Source organism: Pseudopipra pipra, chromosome 11 (genome assembly GCF_036250125.1).
Source record: "Pseudopipra pipra isolate bDixPip1 chromosome 11, bDixPip1.hap1, whole genome shotgun sequence".
Classification (NCBI taxonomy): Eukaryota; Metazoa; Chordata; class Aves; order Passeriformes; family Pipridae; genus Pseudopipra; species Pseudopipra pipra.
Window position 1 is genome coordinate 21314753 of NC_087559.1, and position 27284 is coordinate 21342036.

The 27284-nt window shown below is 37.6% G+C and overlaps 1 protein-coding gene across 18 annotated transcripts in view; it reads right to left on the minus strand.

Annotated features, from left to right (window-relative positions):
- Positions 1-6570: 6570 nt before the first annotated feature.
- ATP2B2 (ATPase plasma membrane Ca2+ transporting 2) overlaps positions 6571-27284 on the minus strand; it is a 408955-nt gene continuing 388241 nt past the window's right edge. For 13 of the 18 annotated variants that reach the window (XM_064668162.1, XM_064668150.1, XM_064668159.1 and 10 more), the window contains one exon: positions 6571-10194. In XM_064668162.1, the coding sequence (XP_064524232.1) occupies positions 9883-10194 (312 nt within the window). In that variant the 3' untranslated portion in view covers positions 6571-9882. Of the gene's footprint in view, positions 10195-14598; positions 14655-21283; positions 21456-27284 lie in introns of all 18 variants that reach the window. The other 5 variants (XM_064668160.1, XM_064668167.1, XM_064668168.1 and 2 more) reach the window with 3 other exon arrangements.

Sequence of the window (27284 nt, forward strand, 5' to 3'; positions counted from 1 at the left end):
ATTGCTGTAGCATTATCTCAATCTTTAATGCCACAAGAAGCACGTAAAAATTAGTTGCATATTTTTTTTATTTCAGTATTGTAATGTGCAGAATAGGTTGAAAAATATAACACAGAATTTACTCCAAGAAATATGATGACAGACTGAAAATGAAAATTTCCACTGCAATGAGAGCTCCACTATGTTTGAGGAGGTTCTAAAAAAGAAAAACCCAAACCCCCAAAAATCTCCTTGAAAGCTAGAAGAAAACATTAAAGTCCTTAGAATATTTTAAAATATTTAACATCAGTACCAAGCACGCTGTTTGCATCATCATTTCTTGAGAGACAGATTAGGCACAAGAATGAGCAGTAAGAGAGTCTGATGGAGATCAGTTTTTCTGCCACTTGTTAAGCTGTAACAGAGGGACCTTTGGAATCTGACAGATTTCCACTTTAAGTAATTCCTGCTTTAATTCTGCCTCCCTCTTAAGGCAGCAATGCATCATAACATTAATTTATGCCTTGCTTATATTATATTCAAGGATTGTTTTTATTCACTGAACATGGCTTCTCATGAGGTGCTCTGTGTTTCCACATCAGTGAAGATATCCTAAAAAGCATAGTACAAGTCCATAGTTCTTGTGCACCCCTACCTGGACTTCTGTCTACTACACAACATACAAAAAGCACCCATGGACACTGATGGCATAAATGGGAAAACTTGTGCTTGGGGGAATTCACAGCAGGGAAGAGATAATAAGAAATAAAATATACCTGTGCTCTATCAGTTGACACATGAAGTAAAGAGTAGCTGAGATACCAAAAGCTACAGAACAATGTATTAAATGTGAAACACTAATTTTTCATTATTTATAGAAACTACTTCAATTACAGGTCTCCCAGTGCAATTTCAAAACATCACAGATTAGAAGCAAAGATCAGTATCAACAAAGGAAATAATATTCCAAAGAACAGAAATAATTTCTGTGGTTCCAGGACTTCTACTGTGAACACCCCTCGTTGCCAGCAAAGGGAATCATGACTTTGGGATGAGAAAATAAAAGCAGTATTTCCTCAGTGGGGATTTGCTGCACTGTTCTGACCCAAAACCCCCCCCCAAGATCTTACCAGGAAGTTTCTGAAAGTCTCTAATGGCAAGAGGCAGAATAAAGACATACAAAAAGAGCAGGGATGAGCCAGAATGTAAATCAAAGCAGGGATGGACAGGGGGAGTGTCTATGGATGCAGAAGACAAGAGTTACTAACTTTCACCACGTCAGTCCCTTCAAAACTTGATTAGCAACACACTGCAGGTCAAAACACCCCCGAAGAACAGAGTGTAGGAACAGAAGTGCCTTTCCAAGAAACAAAAAGCTGCACACTCGCCTTTCCTCCGCTCACCAACTTTACCTTGTCAGCAAACCAGGGCTGAGCCCTTCCTGCTGCAGTCTGTCCCACAACACCATCCCACTGCAGAACTTTCCTCCCCTTCTTCCCCCAGGGGTGTTCTCTGCTCGTGGGCTCCTTGAGGAGCTCACACACCTGCAGCTCCTCCAGCTCCTCCAGCTCTCCGTGCTCCTGATCCATTAGAGTGACTCAGGACAGTGATTTTTCTGCCATTCTGATGCCATTTAGTTGCAGCCTCAGGAGCAAAGACAGTATTTTTTAAAGCAGCTGCCATACTAAAAAGCAGGATTTCTTCTCTTTTCCTTTGCAATATTGTTTGCAAAGTCTTAATATCAAAAAGTAGGTGTTTTCTGAGCCCAGGATGATCCAATGACCAATAGTTATTTTCTATAACCAGCTAGGGTTTTTTTTCTGTTTTGAATATTTTGAATGATGTTTTGTGGAACACATTTACAAGAAGAGATCATTCAGTATGAGTTTTAACCACCTGCCTGTTTTCCCCACCAAATCTTAGATTGTTGGGGAGCCTAAGGAATGTTTCTTTCGATTTTTCTTTTTTTTAATAAATACATGGTTTGTGAAATATGCCATGTGCATCATGGGAACTACTGAAGAAATGAAACTCAAATTGTAGCATTTCAGGATTCAATAATACAACTGAACACTTAAATAGGGTGGTGAGGCTGCTGAGGTTCTCCATTGATAAAGAAATAAAATCTTAATTATTGACTATAACTAGGCAGGAAAATATTCCTCTGATGTAATTCAGAGTTGTATCAGAAGAGTTGTATCAGCCATTACTTTTAGTGTGTGCTGTTTGGAGGGATGGCAGATTTCCACTGTGCTCTACTATAACACTATTAGCACAAGGATGCTCTGCCAGTGGCATATCATAGATCAGCCTCCAAATTTTCAAGAACAAAATGTACTGGCAGCATCAAACAGGCAGGAACACTGAGGAGAGAAAATGCTTTGGCATTATTGAGTAGTGCTTCTGTCCTTATACATGAAAATGAAAAGAAAGGCAATTGAATCTTCCCTACAGCATATTCAAAACACTGTGGTTTTTCTCTGTGTTTTCTCATACAGTGAAAATACAATTTATATCCAGGAGTTATGGGCCAGAGGAGGTTATTGACTTTAACACAAGGAAAAGGGCATATTTCACTACAATCATTTTTATCATCTCAGGCTTGCAGGTAATAGCAGAGAAAATGTAATAGAAAAACACTGAAAATATCCCAATCCCTCACAAGCACAGAAAATAGGATAATAAAACCAACTAGATGTGACTTCAGTTCCTGATGGTCGATTAAACTCCCCCAAAAAGGTGCACACGGAATCAGAACTGGCTTCCCGGGGTGCAGCCAACACTGCCCGTGCTCTCTAAAGACCCCAGTCTGCCCAGCCCTGCTCATGGTTCCAGCAAGAACGTCCCTTAATGTGAAGTGTGATGGGATTTGGTCAGATGGCAGCATCTGCCTGGCCCAAAAACATCTTGCTTCACAGCAGCCACTGAGCAGATGCTCGTGACTCTGCTGTTTTGCTTCTGAAACCAGAATTCTCTCACTGGGGGGATGGAGAGCTCTTGAGGCATCTGTTCAATTCTCCTCCCACACACACCTCTTTTGTTGTTTTTTTTTTCTTTTTAAGATTTGATTGAACAGCCTTTTTAATCTGCAATAACTGTGGCTTGATTCTGTGATCAGCTCTCGCTGCTGCTTCTCTGCCCAGGCACTGCTCCCCACCAAATCACACAGTGAGACTGGGCATGGAACTGGAGAGAAAGCAGCTGAAATGACCCAACAACACTGCAAACAACATAAAAGGAGAAAAACAGTCTCTTCCAGACCATGTAACTACATGAAGACTAGTGCTAGCACATAAGAGAGCACGAGATGTTTTTTGGTGGAACAGCAAGGTTATCATATGGCTGTGCAGTGGTGTGGGCATTCAGCACATTTATTTGGGACAGAAAGGATTCTATTTGATTCAATTCCTTCCCAAAGAGCACTCTTTATGTGTTTATGTATGCATACTCCTGTTATAATCTTTGTTTTCCATACCATAATTCCAAACATGTATCAAATTAACTATTATATGTGCTATGATGAGAAAGTACCTTATTCAGATAACTTCAGATAACATATTCAGATGACTTATCATCCAATAATGTTTATTTTCCCTTAATAATTTTATAAGATAATTTTAAATACCTCTTTGAGAAACCTGAGTCTGAAATAATTTGAAATAACCCACTGATGAAAGCACTAGGAGGCTTTCTAAATACATATGTCTCCCTCTCTGGAGATATTCAAAACCCACCTGGACAGGTTCTTGTGTCACCTGCTGTAGGTGACCCTTCCTAGGAGGAGGGTTGGACTGATCTCCAGGTCCCTTCCAACCCTCACTGTTCTGTGATGTAGGGTCATATTTAACAAATGCCATAAATGTTCCATAAAGCTTTTCCAAGAAAGCTATATAACTTGCTTTCCTAATTTTCATAATCTTGTAAACACTGTTTGCTTGCACCAGCTCAACTTCAATGATTCTTAAATGCACACACACACACAGGCAGTAGAGGGGAGTGCTTTATAATTTGCTTGAAAAGCAAACAGATCCATCACAGAGAGAAGTGCAGCACATTCCCTTACTTGGAATTTAACACTTAGTTGGTACCAGGCAAACACAGTCTCCCAGACACACGGATAAACAGGGTTTGTCTGAACATATGGGAGAAAACGTTGCTGTAAATATTTCCTTTGATTTGTGTTTTTCAACAGCCTGCCTTGTTTTTAATAAATAAGTTATTTAATAATACTTCTATTTCCATAAGGTTAGATCATCATAAGCCTTTTAATACCTGCTTGTAAAAAGACAGAATCAGGCACTCCTCTGTCTCTCTCAATACCTCTTATATCATTGTGTTGATCAAACCTGAGCATTACCTAAATGGGTTTCATGTGCTGAGAAAATGAGAAATATGGATTTGCATTGCCCAGGGCAATGGGCTATAAACTGCAGTCTGGATCTGAGCCATGAATAAATATTATTATTATTGTTATTATTATTATTATTATTATTATTATTATTATTATTATTATTATTATTATTATTATTATTATTATTATTGTGTTCTTTATGTCAATGTCTCACACTGCTGCAGGAATACAAACACAAATAGGAAATATCTCTTGCTTACCTTTTTGTGGATCCCCAAAGCAAGTCTACTATTACTGTAAGACCAAGAGGAAGGTTGGAGTGTTGAACCCTGGTCCTCTGCCAGCCTGTGCACACAGTGCACCACCACACTGGAGTAAACCAACACCACAAACCCAGCTACTCACTGTCCTTTCACAGAATAACACCAAAAACTCAGCTGGACAGGGATGCTGGAGATCATCTGCTTCTGGTCAACCTTCTGGTCACAGAAATGTCAGGTTTGGGGGAGCAGCTGAGCAGGAGTTTTGTAAGTCAGGGTTTTCCAGCTACTTTGGGAACCTGAGCCTATTCATGAATATGAGAAGAGCTGGAAAAGGCCTTTAGACAGAGAATACTGCTTGAGTATCTCTTGTGTTAGAATTCAGTGTCAAAATCAAGCCAACAACAAACAATTAGGATTGTGTTTCATTTCGTTAGATAGCAAACTATATGCACCTGCATTTTCTTCCTCCTTTCCTCTTTTTGCCTCTCCTTCCCCCACTATTTATGCACCATTTTCCCCATCCTGTATCAGCACAGCATCTCGTGGCAAAGCAGCACCTGGTTTTTCTCTGGGGGCAGACATGATCACCCTCATTGCCACCCTAGCATGAAACCTGGTATTCTTATTTTGAATTAGGATATATAAGTTCACCACGATGGACCAGGAACCTCAAACACTACATGCAAAGGGATTTAGTTCCTGTCATTCTTCTAAGTTCACACGTACAACTCACATCCCTGCAGTGCTGTGGAAGGATTTTAAAAACACTCTTGAGAGGGTGCAGCTCAGAAAATAGACCTCTCAAGCTCACAGAAGCTCAAACACAGTATTTAAAACACGCTGAACAATGCCAGTCCTCTTTCTTACTAGTGCCTCATCACTGATAATTTTTGGCAGAGATGAAGAGTCCTGCCAAAAGTACATGGACTAATAAAGTTATGTGTGTAGGAAGGAGGTAAAGGAGTGACAGAGAATCAAAAGGAAAATATTTTCTGATTGCTGCCTGTAGCGAGCTCACAAAATCAAAGCAGAAAACAATTTAACTCCAAAGTAGCTCTAAAGCTCCATTAATCCAAGAAATCTGCTGCCTAAGTAACAGCTGTCTCCTGCTGGGTTTTTTTGTTGAATTTACTGTGTTGGATACACTCTTATGTATCTTTTCTCACAGTGTAGTACTATTTCATTTTCAAATATTACTTGTCACACAGAATTTGTGAGTAAAAGCTGGAAATCTGGGAGAGAAGAAGGGAAAATCCATAATGTGAAGCATTTTACCTTAAAAAACAAGATTATGTGAGAGTCACCTCACACCTTGTCTGTTTGGATAACTCCTAACCAAAGTGCAAGGATGCTGTATGATCACAGACTGCATTGAAGTTTAGGGAACAACTGCTTTAACCTGAAGCTGAAAAAAAAAGAGGAGGAACTTTGCTGGGCTGAGGGTCTGAGCAGCAGAGTGGGGATTCCCTCCTTTTGCCCTTTGCATATGCACAGTTTTGAAAGTCTTAAGTGGCAAGACGAGTCCTGGCCTGAAATCCCCAGTTTTAGAAAGCTTCAAAGACCTTTTTTCTGATCGTGACAGAGGGAGAAAGAGCTGGAAAAATCTAAATGCAGAGGTGTCTCATGTGGGCCAGTGACAGGAGAACAGCCTTACAGAACTGTTGGTCTGAGGGCCAATGGCAAACTAATTGTTTCATAAGCAAATTCACTTCATCCATTTTACTTATTCTGTACCTGGTCATTCCAGAAGAATTCCCTGCAGTACTCCCATCAACCATTCCCACCACTGTACAGAGCAGGGTATGTTTCTGGACGTTGCACTGACTCAGCCAGGCAGGAATTAAAGCATTCCGGGCTGACTCAGTGCCTGATCCCGAAGATTTACAGATACCTTTACATCAAAATATCCCAGTGGGAATCCAGAGCCAGATCTAATGACCTCAGGTGAAAATAAAGAAAGCTGTTACATTCAGACCATTATTGTTCATGCTGCTTTGTGAATTTATTTCTTTAAATTTTCCACTTGTGCTCCTGCCAAGAGAGATCTATTAGACAGAAAGCAGCAAGAGTAAAACTTTATCATTTTGTTTCAAACTATAAAATAATTTACATCACATATTTTACTTACTTTTGTCTTTTTGTTTGTTTTTTTTTTGAAACCACAAACATTCCAGCATCACACTGTAGGAATAAGAATAACAATAGAAAGCATAACCTTTTGCATAGTATTAAATGAACAGACAGAGTAAGTTCTTTATTTACAATTATTGTCTAGATAAAAAAATTCATAAAAACAGATGAATGAACATATATTAATAACCCCTAGTGGGATGGATTGCCAATGTACCACTGTATTGTTGTCCACAAATCTCATGCTGCTAAGTACAGTACGTAGAGAGCGAGCATTTATATATTGCAGGGAATTTTAACAAACTGATCATTTTGGTTTTTGATCCATTGTTCCCATCACAGAGAGGTCAAGCAATAAAAGAAAGGAATTGTGATGCACGACTTGTAGTTGAAAGGTCATAGCTATTCTGCTTTAAAAAAAAAAAAAAGTCTATCATTTATCATATACATAAAGCACAGTCTCTGCTCACAAAAGCCCAAGTTTTTTCTATGCATCTCAGTTTATATATGTTTTACTATATATACACAGAATGCAGTGTTCATTTTCTTAACAGTTTTCAAGTCTGCAAATGGTACCTTAGGGAGGGGTACTCCTACAGGAAAATTTTTAAAAAAAAAAAAGAACAACAAAAACACAAGAAAAAAATATGAAGAGTGTTTGAAAATAAAAAGGCAAAGAGTCAGTGTTAAGATGTTGAAAATAAATTGTTCCAGTATTAATAGCTTCTGTAGATGATCAAGTCCAAAGCTAGAGGCTTCCCTGTAAATAGATAACACTTTTTTTTCTTCTGAATATGATATCCCAAGTAGGCCATAGAAACCCAATACATGTTGTACAAAGGTTAATCACCGTATTTACAAAGCGAACAATCCTGACTGAGTTTTAATCACTTTGTTGCTAGGAGTCAGCTAAAATAATTATGGTTTCATGCTAGCTTGATACTGGTAAGAAAAGGGTCACACTATCTGTTGAACAGAGAGCTGTAAGTGCCTTCAAAGGCCTGTTCTGTTGGTCAGTGAGAAGTTTGGATCAGAGAGCGAACTACGTTTGAGCCAAAAACATTCAAGAGCTTCTACTCAAAAGTCCGAAGCTGGCAAGTCAAGCTGATTAGAACTTTACCTGGCTGATAAGTCTTGATGCACCCTGAAAAACATCTGCTCAGTTCAGCCTGCAGTTTGGCCATGAGTCTAATCTTGGTTTGGAGAGTTCTGGCTTGGTTTAGTTCTCGTGACTGCAGAGATGAACCCCTTTTACGAGCCAACTTTAAGACAAAACCAGTAACAGTACCTCGACAAATCGATTTATCAAGCTAGTTTGAGAGTGTTCTCCAACACGCCTGGCAGAATCAACTGTGTAATTCAAAATGTCTTTTGCACTGTACAGTTATGGAAAAGATCATATGCTGAAAAGTCTCCAAGCAAACTTTATATTAAATACAAAAATTATTTATGAAAAATCTGTGATCCACAAAGTGCTTAGCATTCAAGTGGTTGACATAGCAATTATATAAGCTCATAAATTTTAAGCTTTTTCAGGGCTGTTACCATCTTGAAAAATATTTTCCACCTCCCATACTGCAGGTTTGCAAAACAGCTTTCTTCGTAGAAAGCTCAAGGTAAAATAATGTATTACTGTGTTACAGTATACCTTGTGACTACAGGAAGACAAGCTTGGTTAAAAAAAAAAAAATCACACAAAGCACATCTCAATACACAATTAATAAAGATTCATTCAGTCCTAATAGTGCAGAAATTATATTTTTCTTTAAAAAAAAAAATCAAAGCAACAACCTACAGTGATTCTCATCCAAAATGCCAACAGCCCATACTTTGCAAGTAATAAGGAAATAAATGCCTAAATTACTAATTGAAAAGGATTAAATGCCGTATATCACAGTATTTTAACATTTGTTTTATCTCCATATAGACAAACCAAATATAACTTATTTTAAATTATAAACCCATTTAATATCTCTCTAAAGATATTTTTGGAAGCCATTGCTGCATGTTTAAAGAATGAAATAGCCTCCATTATTGTATGTTGCACCAAAACAAATTCAAGCAGATTATCAGAGGGACCAACAAAAAAAAAAAAGGGGGGGAAAAGAAAAAGAGAGAACCTGATCATTTTGATTTTTATTTGAAACAAAGGAAGCCTGGTTTACCTCCCTGTATATAGGATCACAATGCTACATCCAATGTGTTATATTTTGGCTTCTTTTGTTATTTACTAGCAGTATCTACATTATTTAACAAAAAAAAAATAAATAAAATCAGGCAGAAATCAGAACATGGTTGTAATAAAATATCCAGGGTGCGATATTACAGACATTTTCAATGAGCTAAACTGAGCCATTTTTATACTACTTCGGCAGGAAGTGCTTTCTTAACCCTACAAATAGTTAAGGATATTTATCTACAGGTTTGTAAACAAATTACATTCTTTTTTAGGACATAAATAAGTTAAAATAGTCAGAGCAATTTGAGCAGAAACAAGGCAACATGCCAACAAAGAAACTTTATATATATATAACTATATATATATAGATAGATATATACATATATATAATTAATTATCTATATACTTATATGTATATATCTCTATATATAGTCTCATAAATGTTTAAGTTCCTCTGTCCAACTGGTGCAAATCTACTGTGCAAGTTAAGCTTTGCAACTTCAAAAAAGTTATTTAAATTAATCTATACAATTGAGTCCATGCCACACAAGCATTTCAAAAAACTCACAGACCAGTGAATTGGATAAATAGCCTCAGAAAGAAGTCCTCTGCAGTTCCTGCTTAAGGAGGAAAAAAAAAAAAAACCAAAAAGGAAATAAAAACAAACAAAAAGAGAGAAAGAAGGGCCAGCAGTGTACAGTACATTCATGCAGGAGGATTTTTTTTGTTTGTTTTTTTTGTTTTTCTGAAAGGGAACAGGGGGGTATGTAAATCAGCCATTCATTCTTTCCCCAAAACCATTGTGATCAACAATTCATTCACTTGTCTCAGAGTGAATAAGAGTTCAAACAGCTTTTCAGCCAGCAATGTTTTTTAATATATATATTTATATATTTCGGTTGCTGTGGGGGGAGTTTTATTTTATTTAACTTTAATTTTTTTTTTATTTTTTTTATTTTTTTTTGCAGTGACCTTTTCAGCTAAAGTGATGTCTCCAGGCTATGTATTGGGCTTCCTGGACTAGAAGAGGTAGCTGATTTACTTGTATCAGTTGTAAGATTTATTCCACTGTCGATAGCACTGTTGTTCTTGTTCAGCGAAGACGGTGGACTCGAGTTTTTCTTGAGAGCAGGGTCTTCTTCTAGGTCTGTGTCATCAATGAGCGGGATGTGGGGCTGGGAATCTTCTATCCTAAATTCAGGATGAGTCATAAAGTTGTGAATAGAGGTTCTAGATTCTGGTTTTTCTAAACCTTCATAGAGAGAGCTACGGAATGCCTTCACGACGCGGATCTGGGGGGAGAAAAGGAAAGGGGCGTCAGAGGCGGAACCTGCCCGGGGGCAGCACCGTGTTAGAGAATAAATACTTGGTGAAAAATGTAGCATATGGTTAGGGCAGTGCAGGCAGCTGAAGTCCAAAGTCTCTGGATGTTATATGCATAAACGAGTGGCTCAAGTTATGTGCATTTTGGAATATCTGTACCGACTGCAATATTAAAATAAATCAGGTTTAAAGCCATCAAAGAACTGATGGGAGGTACTGGTTAAAGAAAGCCAACGTGTCCACTCGTGTGGTACATCCCTAGTAAAAGACAAGCCATGTTAATTGTAATGCAAATGTAAAACCATGCATGTTGATAGTTTTTGCAGTGAGTAAGTAGGAAGGCTTTTTTTTAATTCAAAAAAGTCTCTTTTTGGTATCGTTTAAAAAAAACCCGTTACACATAACATATCACACTTCACAAACAGAAAAGCACAGAACACGGACACGGTCGGATGGGTACGGATGAGACACACACAGGAGCCAAGTGTAAAAACTATAAGTAATATCAATGTTTTAAAGCAAAAAATCTAAATGGATGCAGCCAAGAGCACAAAAAGCCAAGCAGACAAAGTACTAAGCGTAATCATGCTACCACAGGGGGGAAAAAAAAAAATCACAGTTACCACATGAACAGAGATAACTTGCACACAACAACTACACTTGGAAGCCTGGATAATGTGAACATAAGTATTGTTGAACCAACTTTTATTTTTCCTTCATGCATATGTGAGGTAAACACTCGAGTATAGACCCACTGTTCTAGCCATTTAGCTTTCGAATAAATATAAAAACATGTAATAAAATGATGTATTGGTTGTTGGGTTGAATTGAATTGTTAACAGCAAGGTTGGTTTTTTTTTTCGTTTCTGTGTCTCAGTTGTAAAAGTGTAAAGTTAAATGTCAGAAGCGACACAATTGATGCCAGATATGCAGTCTTTAAACTAGGTCAGCTGACTTATGCCAGGGCAATCTAATGCCATTAAGCACCTGACAGTAAGAACACTGGTGAAAATAAATCCAGCCTGAGCCCATGAGGCTGTCAGGGATGGTGCACAGTGCTTTTCCCAGCAGGAAATGAGAGGAACAGAGTGAGGGGGGTGGACACTAAATCCTCTGTGAGTGGGCAAAGGGAGGGATGCTGTCTGTGTCCCAGTGACCTACCACTGAAAAGAAGTGAAGGTTTGTGCTGGTTTACTGCTGAAAAAAAACATAACTGTTTGGAAGGGGGTGGAGGGGCAGAGAGGAAAAAACAGGATGGCAAAACGTGATCTGTTGGCAAATGTTTTATGGCTAAGTATGAGTTCTATCCTTCTACTTCCATGTAGTCCATGAGCGGATTTTTAGCATTTCTTAGAGAGGACACTAAAACACAGGCAGAGGCAGAAAAGGTGCAAAGCAGGTATTGTGAAAGCTTCTCCACACACATTTGAAATGGTTTGGTGGTTGGCATGTGTAACTTTTTACATGTAAATATGCTGCTCGTTATTGGTTGGCCTAATACACCCACTAATTAGGAAAGCTTTAATTCCTCTTTTAGTTGGCAGACTGCATTTTAGTAATGGCATGGGGTCACAGTGTTGCTGCTGAGGGTTCCAGCTGATCCTGTGGTTGGAGTTGGCCAAGCTGTACAGAATTTCAGCCCATTTTTCTCTCTTTGAACTTGGCCCTCGTTTATGGTCTCCAAATTTAGATGTTCATCATTTAAAATTCCTAAAAGAAGAAGTCATGCCAGCTTTAGATACATGGTCCTTGGTCAGTCCAAATACTCTCCCTTCTCTTTATACATCCATTTGGTAACAGCAGGGCACACTACAGAAAGTTCATGTGACTGCTTGTGCTCAAGATAAGAGGATTGGAGTGGTACAGAACAGCTTATCCAGATCTTGGGATACCACAAGATTTTAGGTTGGCAGAGGTGCAAGAAGGAAGATTGTCTTGCACAATAATAAATAAATAAACTCTGAATCAATTTTACCCACTCCAGTCATCCAGTGTACCTGACAGAGCACCTGGAATTATAAATCAGAGTTTGAATCAGAGCTGAATCTCAGTTGTTCTGTGCCATAAGAGATTCATTTGCATTACTAAAGACAGTGTCTGAACTCAGGGAGAAAAGGTGACACACTAATTCCTTCATTATCTATGCCTTTCTATCTTGTATTTTAAAGTGCAAAGTAATCAGCCTAAATGATGAGAAAAAACAGTATTATTGTTGAGGCAGCTTTAAAAACATGTCACTGCATTGTCCTATTTTAAATCAGGAAACTTTTTGTAACATGGTTACTTTATAGCATGGACTGATAAGGTGACATTCTCTGCAAAGCTAAATATTATTTCTGCTGTCTAAACACAAAAACCAGTCCAGCTCTTTCAGGTGCAGCTGAATCAATTAGAGCTTTTCAACTAACAAAATCATTTAATTGTCTTGAATACAGCCACTTCTTGTGGCACAGGTATAGGTTCTATTTGCCAGCTGGGTTCTTTTTAGTGAAGGTAAATTTTTACCTACATAAAAAGGTTTGATATTATGCTTGAACAGGTCCAGCAGAACCCAATGAAAGTGCAGCTTTTCTTCAAGTTGCACAGTGTCTTTAAGTCTCTATGTTTAACAAGGGAGGAACCAAATTGAATTTGTGAGGCTTTACGTTCTGTGGTAGAGAAAGCACACACATTTGCTTTTAATACCAAAATTTGGTATCTAATTTATATTTAACACCGAGTCTTTGGTCAGTCTAGGTAGCTGACTAACACCTTAGGCAGTTGAGGGAAAACTATAGATTTTGGCTGTATTTAAAGGCAGTTATGAAAAGGTGCCTGCCCTGCCCTGAATTTGGAACTAATGGGCCATTGTAAGAAAACACCAAACTCACGTGTTTTGCTCAGATGTGTCTGAAGATGGAACTGCAGAATGTGCCACCAGCCATCAGTCCCTCACTCTGTGTGAAGACCTGTGGCAAAATTTTGGCCTGGACTGTTTGAATCTTGCAGGAACTTTTAGGTGTTCCTAGAATAAGTTCTATTTGTTCGCATTGATTTTCACCGGAAATATTAGCTTAGAACTGGTTCAGATCTACTGATACCTAAGATGATAAGTCTGAACACAATGGTAATGTAAGGGCCAAACTTAGGCCTTAGATTTCTAAGTATTTTTCCTCACTAGGGAGGTGTAGAATCCAAGCTTCTTCTCTTAAAATTTCTCTGCAGTTTCAGAGGTGTGTATTTGTTTTCCATTAATTTTTCCTGTGAGGAGAAACTCCCTCCTCAACTTTAAATGCTGCATATTTAGCTTGGCATCTAGAAGAAAAAAATCTATTTTTTTTCAGTGTCACACCTCGTTGAGTGACAGAATTTCTGCATTACAATGTAATTCAAAGCCTCATTCATAGCCTGTCCCCCAGTTTACCAAATTACTGCTTACAGGGACAAAACTTACTTCTTTTGTTCATGGAAATGAAAGTAGAGGTTTTGTTGGCATATAAAGGTGGCATTTTAACTTCTGTCTCATCATTTAATATCTAATACTGCCATATTTAATTTTCCTCTTATACATAACACTAGTCCCATATTTAAGAAAAAAATATTATTTACCCAGAGTTCCATGGCCCAACAGCAACAAATTCTTTTCATACATGCTTGAGTTCAAGATTTGAAATAATACCTAGTGTAAAATGTTCAGGGTCTCTGCTGAAACGAAGCCCGTATTTTTTTTTTAAATTTTTTTGAAGATAAGATAAAATAAAGCAGATGAGCTTGATCCGATGTTTTTTATGGCTGTACAGCATGTAAAAGCAGGGACATACCCATGATGGATAGAACCCAGGGAGGGTTGGTTTAGTATGAACTGTGTAGAGTTCATGTAATGGTATCTCTTCATGGTACTGACAATGCCAAGGGAAGACAAACAGTGTGATACAACTCCCTTTTCTCACAGTAATGGAGACAACAGAAAAAAAAATGAACTGCTTTTAAACAAAAGACTGTGGGGACAACACTTCAGGACATTTTTGACACTGCTATAAGTTTCCACTTCTTTCTTCTCTGGAGCTGTAATAGAAAAAACTCTTCAGTTTCATCCCACCTTGAAAGTCAGATTTATTATACTGCATCAGGCAAGAAAAAAAAGAAAAAAAAAAAAGAAATAGAATTTTAGATACTACAATTTTTTTCCCTTTAGAAGAAAAAGATGATATTCAGAATCTCATTCCTAAGCACAACCAACTAGGCAAAATATACCAAGCCTGTTAAGCATCAACAGATACATTATGGTTGGTAGTGTGTGGGCTTATACTCGAATGTTTACCTGGCTTTATATAAGCCAAGTATCTTGAGTTTGGTTCACATTCATTTCAGGCTCAAGGTTAAAGACTCACAACCTCTTTTTATTTCACTCTCTCCTGCTGAACCCTTTTGTCCAATGTTCTCTAGCCCTCTGGGAAAACAAACACATTTAATATTCAGACAGTAGAGAGTAGGGCACTGCAACAGCAAATAAATTCAATACTGAAAGGTCAGTAAGGTGATTAGTATAAAATTGTAAACAAGAGGTCAATTTTGTAAAGAGATGCCAACTCATATGTGTAACTGATACTATTCTATATCAAGGCTATATAAAGGTATACCCTATACAAAGGTAAAGGAGTTTGGTCAAGTACTATTGCATAGGTAAAGCTTTGAAATAGAAAACATCTTCAGTGTATTTGTGTTTGTTTATTTTTGAGTCCTCCCAGTTTTAGGTGAGTAAAATAAGATTAGGTATCCACAGGAGGAGGTACTGCATGTATTGGAGTCACCTGTAAGTGTTGTGGTCAGTATGTTCTGGATAGTGTGATGCAGAAGTTGAGCAAATTCAAATATAAAGTAAAAAAAACCCCAAACGATACATTTTAGAAAAATTATGATTTCTAGGTTTCTGTTTTAATGAGTGAAAGAGATGCATAAAATTGTCCGTGCTACTCTCTTTCCACCTAAATATGCAGTAAATCCAGCAAGTGCTGCTGAAAAGTGAAACTACCTGCAGTAAGAGGAAACCAAAATACCTACAGAGGCCTGAATCTCGTTTCACAAAAGGTCCACATGGCTGAATTCCACTGTATTTTAGAGCACTAGAGTATTTTAGAGTATAAAAGCAGAACATAAGCAGACTTTCCACTTTCCATAACACATCTCTCTATTGTAGGATTGCCCCAAAATTATGGAGCTTGACATTTTTGTATCAGACTTGACAAAGTTTAAATATATCACTCAACCCTTTGAAAGAATGTGTTTCTGTGTTCCTGCCATGTCACATCTCCAGCTGAGGGCTTGGTTTTATATTTAGACTCTAAACCTAATTATTTATCCTTCAGGGAAGATATGCTGAAGTTGATTTTGATCTGGCACATCCCACCAGGATTGTCAAACCTTGGTTACAACCAGTGGGAACTTCTAAGCTCTAAAGGAATCTCTGTCTCTAGTCCAGTGATGTCCCAAATGATGTAACTTTTATAAACATAATTTTAGACGTGGACTTGGTTTAAGTTCTGCTTATCCCACTTCCTCCTGTGATAGTTATATTTTTTGTTGCACAGAAAATGCCCACTAGACTTGGTCTGTGATCTGAATATAGATTGACACTGGCAATAATCTTGGCCTTAACATCAATTAAAATAGATGATTTTTTTTAAAAAAAGAGAATTTTTTCCCATTTTTCTTCAGGAGAAAGCTTCAGATTTCCTCTCAAGTTTCAGCTGTGAAGTCTGTGCAGCTGAACGATGGCTGCACTGACAGAAAATTAAACACGTGAGAAAGCACAAGCTTTTCATACACAGGAGGCTACAAACAGTTAAACTGGGCCGGCTTTAAAATTCTCAATCAGTAAATGGGCTGTGAGAGGCACTAAAATTAAGCTTGCTGAATGTCTTGCCTTAGTGTGACACAATTTGCAGATGCTCATGGCCTTGTGCCAACGCGAAGCAAACACGTGTGTGACACTTCTACCTATAAATGACAGTTCAGGCCCTCGTGCCACTCCGAGCAAATGCTGCTTTGTAACACTCCTACCTACACATGACAGCTCCTTGGCAAGCCCCATAAACGTCAGCTAGTCTTTAATTAAAGGGAGAATGAAAAAGGTTTGTCTTTCCGGGCAAATCAGCCCCAAATCTGAGGGCTGGAACTCCCTCCAGCAAGTGAAGCAGAGCAAAAATACAGCCTTGAGGGTGCTGTGCTCTTGTGGGAAAACACTTCTAAAAACCAACTAACCAATCAAAAAAAACCCAAAATAAAAACAAAAACAAAAAAAAAGACTAAAAAACCTTCAGAGGTCTGTGTGATAGACAAATACTACTAATATTGTTCTGTGATTGGTTGGTAAGATTTTAATTGCTGCTGCAACTTTTGGAGCCATCCCTCAGTATTTTTTCCTGTCTTACCCATACAAGTGCCTTGGTTGAGGCAACCGTTGCTGGAGTTAATGGAATAAAAGTTGTATGAGATTCCATTAAACACTCACTTCTAAAAATCTCAGATAAAAGTGACAGACCTCAGCAGAACAAAGAAAAAGGAACTTGCAAATAGGAGCAGATTCATGATCTGGGAAGTTGCCTTCTGGTGGGGTTTGTTCGTTGTTTCCCCAGTTTAATTGGGGAAAATTAATTGTTTCCTACACTTAATATTTTTAATTTATAACCTTTTATGAAAGAAAGGAGTTCTTTTTGTAAGGGACCTGCAGTTTCTGGCTGTTCCCACTTAGGGAGAATATAAACTATGTGTGAGAATGAAAGGAAGGGCAAGTAAGAAAGGAATATTAAATGTGTGTCTTTCTTGGAAAATCTGAAACCGTGTTCTTTTGCAGGGGTTACCTACTGATGACATAAACAACATCTGAGAACCAGGTATAAACAGATTAGGATAAAGAATGACTTGTTTACTTTGTGTACAGTTAGATATACTCATCCTCTACCTAATTAAGCAACATAGTAGTGAAGGCTTTAAGCATATACTCAATTTTAAGGAATAAATGAATATTTTGTGTTACTATTTCTGTGCTTCCAAAGCAAAAAAAGTAGCTCCATTGTCCCAAGGATCTGATTTTGTTTTCCCAAAATAAAACATGGAAAGAAATGCACATAAAATACACATTCATCACTGCTTTAACTAAACCCACCCTTAACTTTGTAGTGTAAGATCTTTCAGGTGGTAGAAGGTTGTGGATATCTCTTTGTCTGTGTGTTCATCACGTGACACAACAAGACCTCAGAACCTGGCCAAGACCCTATTGCTTATAGAACCTTAAGTTTCCCATATTTTCATTTTCTGTAGCTTAAATGTGTGCCTATTAAATAGGTGTGCATATTTAGTTTGCGTTTAAATAAATTTTCTCAGTTTATCAGAGTATGCAAAATGCCAGGTTTCAATTTGCAGAACTTTTTACCTTATTTATTTAAAGCTGCAAGGTCTTTCAAAAGAGGTGAGAGACTCATATTGCTGTCAATTAATGTTGACATGCAGAAATTTGTAATTTGTTATTGGCAAAAACACCATCACTGCTAAAAAATATCAGCATAACTAGGGAAACTTTAATATTGTGTTAAATATTCTTTGTATAAATTGTTTTTCATTAAGGTATTCCACAACTCTAGGAAAGATTTGAATGGGCCATATTTATGAATGGCTTCAAATTTCAGGTAATAATTGCTAATCTGTTTCACAAGCTACCATTTGACAGGCAGATTTCCCTTTAAGCCTGCACTAACCTTTGAATCAAACATTAATTTGCAAAAAAATACTAGGAAAAAAAATATGTTTTTTAAAACATTCCAAAATGTTGTTATAAATCTCACAGAGTGGTGAGGTGTCACAATGAACTATATCAACTGTATTGCTTTTTAATATAAAGAACTGCATAAATGCTCTGTTAAATTAGACTTACATATTCTTATCAATAGAGCATCAAGTGAGTCCTATTTTTTTTTATTGATTGATATCAGAACCTGATATCAATATGATATCAGGCGCCCAAAATGATACCTGAAATATCACAATTACTGCAACGTGCTGAACACCAGTTCTCTGAAAATAAACCTTCCTGACAGTACCTCATATGGGGCCTTTCAAGTATTAGGTCCTTTTTAATTTGCTGTACTGAAGGTTTTCCCTTGATACTCCCCATAGTCTGTCTACATGTGTTCTTAAAATTCCTGAGAGAGGGAAAGGCTTCAAAATCAGAGGGATAGTTATCCAAATTATCCCATTATTGCTTTCTACCCCATATGAAGGAGGCAAGGATTTAGGGTTGAAGTCATTCTGAGCAGCTCAAAGGAAAGAAGCCAGTCCTGCCTGACCACACACATTTGAAGCACGGGGCTGAAGAGCAGATCTAGGTGTGCATTTTGCAACTGAAATTTCCTCAGAAAATGCCAATTCGCAAAAAACATACCCCATTTCTGTGAAATTTGGATTAGGAAAGGTGTTCCAGGTTCTTGACAATAAGCAATCCTCTGGAAAGTACCCAATGTAGAAATAAAAATCATAGGGGTTTTGTATTTGTTAAGTTTTTGGGGTTTTTTTCCACTGTCAGTCATAGGTTTGTGTCTTTGTATGAATAAATCAGGACTTTCCCTGTTATAATTCGAAGCACACGCTGGATTAATAATGAACAGGCATTCTACTGTGGTAATAAAATACTAACAGTCCAGAATAACCACTTTAAAGGCCCAATCTGCAATTTCCCTCATGAATGGAGATACTTATCTCTGGGAAGCCTAACAAATCAATCATCTGGTTTTTATTTTAGTGGATGAACGTGGCTCTGACCACAACTGAGCTCTGCAGAGCTGTTTTTTATTTCCCCAAATGAAAAGTGACAAAGACTGCAGCAGATCATGCTTTCTCCTATTAATTAACTTCAGCTCTTAACCTAAGCCAGGCCTTTCTCAAGATGGAAAACTATTCAATTCTTGGTTGCTTTGCTGCAGTGGGGTGTAGAGAGGGAAGATAAATCATCTATTTTCATTTTATTACACCCATCCTTTCCGACTGCTGCCTCCAGCATGTTATTGTAACACTCAGCACAGCAGAATGAGCTGCTCTCTGTTTCCTGCTCCAATGTTGAAATGCTATTACAGGCAATCATTTCCTGGATGAAAGACTTGGTATTTTGGTGTTTTGTGCCCTGCTCAGCGTGGAAATGAGGGCACCTGGGGTTGTCAGAAGCAGTTCCAGTGCCTGTGGCACAGCAGGGCCCTGCCTTGACTTCTCCTGATGCTGCTGCTGCTGCCCTCAAACACTTGGGGCTGTTGGAGGAAAAGTTATCAGGCCAAACTTCCCAAGAAAAAAAACAGGAAAATGTACCAAAAACCTCAATGGTTTTTTGGGTCCCTAGCAAAAGGAAAATTTCCCCTTTAAGTCCAACAAAATTTCTACTGCAGGTCTGAATGCCTGATGTGCAAATACTGAGGAGGTTTGTACTCAAATAGAATGGAGAGGTCAAGCTTCCTTTTTTTCTGCAGGAGTTCTGGAATTTTATGTCCTTCTCTCGTCTGCCTTCCCTCTCTGTGTTGGGCAGACAGACAAGACTGGCTTCTTGTCTGTTTGGGCAACTTTCCACTAAAACCTGCCTGAGGAATACACCACATTATTTTCTGAAGCGTGTGATAAGCTTGTAAACTGAGTCCTATAAATTTAAATATTTTTTTAATGCTGGTTACACCATGATAAAAAACAGCTACTTACAGTCCTGACCGAATAAAAATCTGAAAACAGAGTCACATCTTTAAGAGTTTTACTGAGCAACTGGAATTCTCCTGTTAGTGAAGCAGCCCTTTCTTATTTTCTGCTTCAAAGCTTTCTTCATTCACTTCAGTACCTCTTCACTAAATGTTTTGCATCTAAAAGCAAATCGTGTCAGGAATTCAGTGTTTAGATACCTGCTTCTTCTAAGAAATTTGTTACCTCGTTTATTTTGTTTTTTCAGCACTGTCCTTTAACTTGTCTAGCTCCCTCTGCCTTAATGCTTCACTGCCAGTGAATTTAGAGATAACAAATCTACTCTTTCACCATTCCTGTAAAGTTTAATCCCTCAGCCTGGAATCATAAACTAGATTCCTTATTTCCTTTTCCTTTCCTGTACATCTTTCCTGGACACGAGTGACCTCTGTTACACTCAGTCTTCCAGATGGAATTATCTTTTATCTGACAACCTGTATTGCTTTATATATGTGCAGAATCATTTAAAGTACAAACCACACAAACAGTAGAAAATATATTCAGTGAAACTGAGAAAAAATGCCACAGAAGCCTCAAATAAAATCAGAATCTTCCTGCACTGTCTCATATGTCCTATACTCTAGAAGAGAAATGGTGTGCACAGCTAATAAAAATATCAGTGATTAGCAGTTAGAAAAAAACCCAAACCAAAAAAACAGTCCTTATGTCCTGGCAGTAGAGACATTTTTTCTGATTTTTGTTGCAGAACAGAAGAGACATTTTTTTTTCAGACAGATTTTCAGCGGGAATTTCTCTTGTCATTGATGTTAATAGGACTCAGATCTCCTTCCCCTCATCTCCCTCCAGGATATAAATAAAAAAAATATTAAAAAATAATTAAAAAAAAATAAAAAAATTAAATAATTAATAGGACTCAGATCTCATTCACCTCATCTCCCTCCAGGATATAAATAAAAAAAAAATATTAAAAAATAATTAAAAAAAATAAAAAAAAAATAAATAATTAATAGGACTCAGATCTCATTCACCTCATCTCCCTCCAGGATATAAATTAAAAAAAAAAAAAATTAAAAAATAAATAAAAAAAATTAAAAAATAAATAAAAAATTAAAAAAAAAATAAATAAAAACCACTGGAAATTCCTGTTTTAACAGCAAGCTAACAACACTTGCAACGACTCAGGGAGAGTATCTGCTGTACACAAAGTAATCACGTCAGGGGTTTTTCTCGGGAGGTGTGAACTGCTCAAATTACCAGGACAAAAGGGGAAGGGGCAGAGTAGCTGAGTCTCAAGTGACTGCTACGTTAAGTTGGCATCTCTGTAGGTCTGATGCATTAAGAATACACACTCACGCCCAGCCGCAGCAGCAGAGGTGCTGGTAGGAGAGGAAAGAGCATTGGATAACGATACGTGACTAGGGCTAGAAATATTGGTTACATCCTGGGTCTGGCTTGTGACGGAGGACTGTCTCCTTAGAGCCCCCTGAAAGGAAGTGCCACTCTTGAAAGTATTGACTACTTCGATCTGTAACGGAGGAAAGAACGAGACAAGTTGCTTAAAGTATGGATACAGATGCATAACTGACAGGAATCATAATGAGAAACAATAAATCACACAGTTTTATTACTTCAGTTGGAATAAATACTTCTAAGCGTCCCTTTTAGTGTTTTTGGTTTAGAAACCAGGCGATTCAAATTTTCTGACTGGATAAAACGAAGCAGCTCCACGGGAGGCGGTGGAGCTGCATCAGTTTAAACAGCCAGAAGATTTGAAGTGACAATCCTAAAAATGTAAACCGTTTTATTTATATGTAAATAAAATAAACTGGAATACTTGATATAGCTAATCTCCGCTGTTTTTTCCTGCTGGAATGCTTGATATAACTAATCTCTGCTTTTTTTTCCTGCTGGAATGCTTGATATAACTAATCTCCAAGTTTTTTCCTACTGAGAATAAACTTAGGCTGTTGTTACCCTCCAGGTGTTCTTCTTGAGGGAGGAAAATTCAGTTACTCAATTGGAATTTTTTGGGGGGAGATAGGGATGATACCCAACCAAACCAGGAAAACTGTAATATTCAAAATATGACTCCATTTTGTCTACAAAGCCAAGGCTGTTCAGCACACTAGTTTGGTAAAATAAGCGTTCCAAGGTTTTATCTGACTTTTTCTATCATGAAAGTTTGTATAAGTTTAGCAGAATGATAATAAATGTTGGGTTTTTTATAACTAGAGATTTAAAAATATTAATATTTTATCTTTATACTGAGCACTTAAAATCACACAGAAAACTACGTAGAACTGGGTCTACTATTGAAGTAAACAACATTACAAATTTCTACTTGTTATTTTCATGTCTGTTGTATTCACTGTTTGATATACCCATCCTGAATACCTTCCTGAGTGCTTTTATTCATCACCACAGAAGATGGGTTAAAACCAGAGCTGAGTATTTCAAGGCATTCTTTGTCACCAGTATAGTCTAATAAAAAGCAGGCTTTGTGTACAAATGTAAAACCAGGGATTGGCAGGAGATTCTACCGAGGAATAAATATATCCTAAAAATCCCTACACATGGAAATGTCCCCTCTGTTCCATTAGTACAACCACAACATGACAAACAGCAGTAATATCCATCAGAGGGATTCAACCAACTACTTATTTCAAGCTACTAGATCCTGCATCCCGGATTTCTGAAGGTACACAGCCTAGAAAGTAGTTGGGAGAAAGTAAAGTGGTGGTATATTTATCTATTAAAACAACACAAATCTAAATTTTAGCCCTCCTAAATTGTCCAAATGGGAAGCTCTATAACAAATTGGCTGTTATTTTCTGCTGTCAATTTTAGGATTAAACCAGTTGGTATGGCTGCTTTTTTACTAGTAAGGATGTTTCTCTTCTCATAATCTAATCTTTGGACCTCATTGTTTAATTTCCTGTAAGGGAAATTAAACAGCTGTAAAAGGGATCAGAGGTTACTGCTGTAAAATGGTCACACTGAACTTTTCCTACACGATTTTTTCACTGCCCCTCTGTTTGAGCCCAGTTTACCACACCCATTTCAATGTGCACACTCAAGAGTTGTACAGCATTAAGCAGTCACCACAACACTTGGAGTGGTTTTGGCAGCAGAGTTACATGTCCAATAAAAAACTCACAGTAAAAAAAAAAAAAAAAGTACAATATGAGGTGAGTTAGCATATGGAATAGGGGTACAAGGGAATCATTAACTAAGGTTCACACTGGCATCTAGAAAAAAACCCATATGGCTCAAACCATTGATTATATGGCATGTTAAATACTCACCTGAAATGCTCAGTGTACAAAAGTGTGATTAAATACAGATCTTGGGTTTTCATGACCTACCACAGGTGACAGAGCACTCTTCAAAAGAGACCATTCAAAAAAGATTTTAAAGACTCCCACTGAGAGCAGGAAGTGTGTGGAAGACACAGATGATAAATCCTGAGCCAAAGGGCAGTTCTAGATGCACAAATGCCTCCCTAAGAGACTGAAAGACCTCAGATTAGAGTGAAAAGATAAGGGAAGATCTGCATTTAATAGTTTCTTCAGAGAACAAGAATTACAGGCATGTAATTTAGTTGTTCTCCTGAAGGAAGTAACTACAGTTCTTCGTGAATATAATTCACAGTGGGAGGATGACAAGCTTTCCAGAATCTTAAAAGCTGAACATTCAAGGGCTTTATTCTGCATGAAGCCAAGAAAGAGGAGAAGAACTTGGCCCAAAAGTTTCTCTTCTCAAACAAGAAAATAACAAAGAAGAAAGAGTTCATGGAAATGAATGGTGCATTTTAAATTAAGATGCAACTGTTTAATTACAAAGGAATGTGCTTATTTAGAGTAATTCAAGTTGCTAAAAAGAAGAAAGCAAATGATAAGTCACACATCACGAAAAGTTTAAAAAGTTTCCAACACACTGTAGGATGCAGGAGTATTTTGATTATAGGCCTTTAGGCAGAGAAAAAAAAAAGTCCTGTCCTACTTCTGAAGCTTATTTGTAAAGCTGAAATTTTTCACACCCATGTCATTTTTCTGTATGTTCTATGCTCTAGAAGCTCCACATATTTTAGGTGTGCATGGCTAATAAAAATATCAGTGATTAGCAGTTAAAAAAAATAGAACAATCTCACACTAGACGGAATAATCCTGGCAGAACAAGCCTTTTTTTTCTGTTTTTTAATGCAGAACTCATCTTGACAAAGCATTTCTGTTGTCACTAATGTTAATAGGACCCAGGTCTCATTTGCCTCATCTCCAGCCAGGATATTAATTTTTAGAAAATCAAACCAGAAACCTTTCAGCATGAAATAAAACAGCTTCCATTCCACTTCCATGTGGCTACTGCGATGTTTTCTATATTAAAAGCTATAAAATGAGGTGCTAGCTTTTTATCTCACTTCAGAACCACTTGCCAGGAGTGACTTTCGTTGCCAGAGGGTTTGCATTAGCTCAAGAGAAAAGTTTTAATGTAGAAAGGAAGGGGAAAAAATGCAGTACAGCACTTCTATGTATTTTTTAGCATCTGAAGAGGAAAGATCTTTGTTTAAGGAGCTGTTAACATGTCACCTGCATATTTTTCAGTTTTCCTTTTTATTCTCAAAACGTTTCTAGACACTTATTTCCCACTTGATGCAGATAAAACAAACTGAATTACAGGATGAATGAAGCAGAGGAGGAAAGAATCAGACTGGTGTCGTAAAAATCTGACATTTAACTTGAAAAGTTTTCTAATCTCCACACTCCAGAAAATTTCCATTCTCAAATGTGAGGTGACAAGAGAAAATTGTCAGTGTACAATTAAAAAAGATGCAATGGTTTTTGGATGTTACTCAGATTATGCAGTTCTGCCTCAAGTGAACCTGGTGAACTTTCCAAAGGCTCAGTCTTGTCTCTTCCTTCAGAATGAAGAGTTTGTGAGAACTGCAACAGAGACTTGGGACACAAAGTTGCTGAAAAGTAGCAAAGATTGAAAAGTCCAGTCTTTTATGGAACTTCAGCCCGCCTCTGTATCTCCCTCAAACTTGCATAGCTAAGATGAGCCATTTGTGAAACTCCACATGTCAGTGGTCTTCTGAGAGAACTATCTAGTAAGGAAACACTCTTCCATTCAGAGGAGAACACACATCCATCCAGGGAATCCCTCTAGTGTAGTTACAACACAACAAAATATCTGAAGGACCAAAAGTAGACAAAAAAGAAAATCAGAAGTCAATAGCCAGTCCCTGACTTGGTTCTGTGCAGTTTTCATACACATTTCTTTAAAGTATATTGGTGCATGTCTTCATAGAAATAGGTCTGACATTTCAGTGTGAAGAATCCCAGTGGAAATCCCTTCTCTAGCTTTGGACCCTCTGTTTTGAGAGAAGATGCAAAACAGAAATGTCTTTAAGACTGCAAAGTTTTGTCCATTTGGATGAGTTTTCATTGGAACACAAACTCCAGCACTGCTGTAGATTCTTTGTAACTGCTTTAGGAGTGAAGGCTTTTGTTGGATGCTCTGGCTTTCTGTCCAGTAATGACTGAATAGAGAAATAAGCAAAAATAATCTAATTTACAGCACAAGATGGTGGAAACTGCTCTTATTAGGATTTGAATGATCAAACTAGTTGTGAGTCTAGAGTTTATTGCTGGCCTTACTGTCATCCTCATAGAGATACAAAGTGAGGGGATGCTCTACCTTCTTCTTCCGCATCTCCAGCAGTGTATTAGGCATCAGAGGATTCTTGCAAATCCTCCAGCTCCCCAAGGATGCTACAGACATCCTCATCTTCTTCCATCAACTCTTCTTTAGCTGGCTTCCTGAGAAACGTAGTACAAGTGTATGAATTCACTGGGATGGGCCACAACACACAGCACACGAGGACGTGCTCAACTCGAGGGCCATCCAACAGTGGGTCTAATTTGACCTGCATGGAAGTTCATCACTCTCCAGTGGGCACCTTGGGACTATTTTTGAATCTGTTGTCCCATTTCTTTTTTTTTTTGTTCATTATCATTCCACAAATGTGAAATGGATGTAAAAATCAGTCATTGAGTAAACAAAATGAGACAAAAATAAAAAAAAATCACAGAGGCTTCTTGGTAGAGAAGCAAGAAATCCTACTGAAGGTACTTCTACGACTAAGAGCAGAAAGGAAACTAAGAAGATGGAGGTTAGCAAAGGAATATAATTATTGTTCATTATGTTTTAAATAGTATAAAAGAAAAATTTATCCGTGAATTAAGTGGACAAAGATTTGCAGAACTAAAAGCAACCTCTCAGACTAGAAAAAGAACTGAAAGGATGTAATTTGGTTTTTTGTGCTTGTTTACACTCACCACAACCAGAAAGACATCCTGACAGAAATGCCAACAGACAACACTGCTCCTAGAGCCACCAGGAAGAAAAGAATGCACATTTAGAGATCACCTTTTCATAAGGATCACCATTACCTGGACACCTGTTTGTCACCTCTACACTGGGACAATTTGAATTTTCTCTGATGAGGAGTGCTCCTGACTAAAGGAGTCCTGACTAAAGGAGTCGAGACACACAACCCCCAAAGCTGAAGATCCGTATTTAATCACTTACCACAGAACCTTGGGAAATTCCCAAACCCTTAATCTCTCTACCACCAGTTTCCACCCTCTTTTATGCTCTGTGGATGCACCAAAGACACCCAACTGCCCTAATGTTTTCCATATTTTTTTCTGAAATACATGGCTGCATCTTTTCCCCAAAAAAAAAAAAAAAAAAAAATGGGTGTCAATTTGTAGAGGGGAAAAAACCAGAATGTTCTGTTTATCTTGGATGACAACAAACCCCCAAATATTCTGAGATGAAAATGCTGTTTAGAAGATTCTCTAAAGAAAAAAAAAAATCTTAATCCTTCACCTCTTTTCTTCCTAAGCCTCACGTAAAACACTCACAGCTGATATCTGCTCTCTTCTGAAAGCCAGCAGAAATACTGGATTTTAAAAAGATCAAGCAGAGCACACCTGAGTGCAATAAAACACTATTTCACTGCAATGGAAAAGGCAAAATAACTCAAATAATTTTTGAGCACTCCAGGACAAATTTTCCTAGCTAAGGTAATCTGTACTATATTTAGCACCATGATTCAGTGCAAAGTGGATTTTTGTATTTAGCAAAAGTTGAGGATAGATATTTCTAAGAAATCATCTGTAGCAGCCAACACATACACCTCAATATTTAATGGATTCTTAGGCCCTTCCTACTAAAAACAAATCCAAACCCACATTTTTCACTACCTAATAAGAAAGAAAAGCAATTCCTTTTAATCATGATATATGCGTGGTGGTGCCAGAACAGAATAGATTTATTTCTTTTTAAT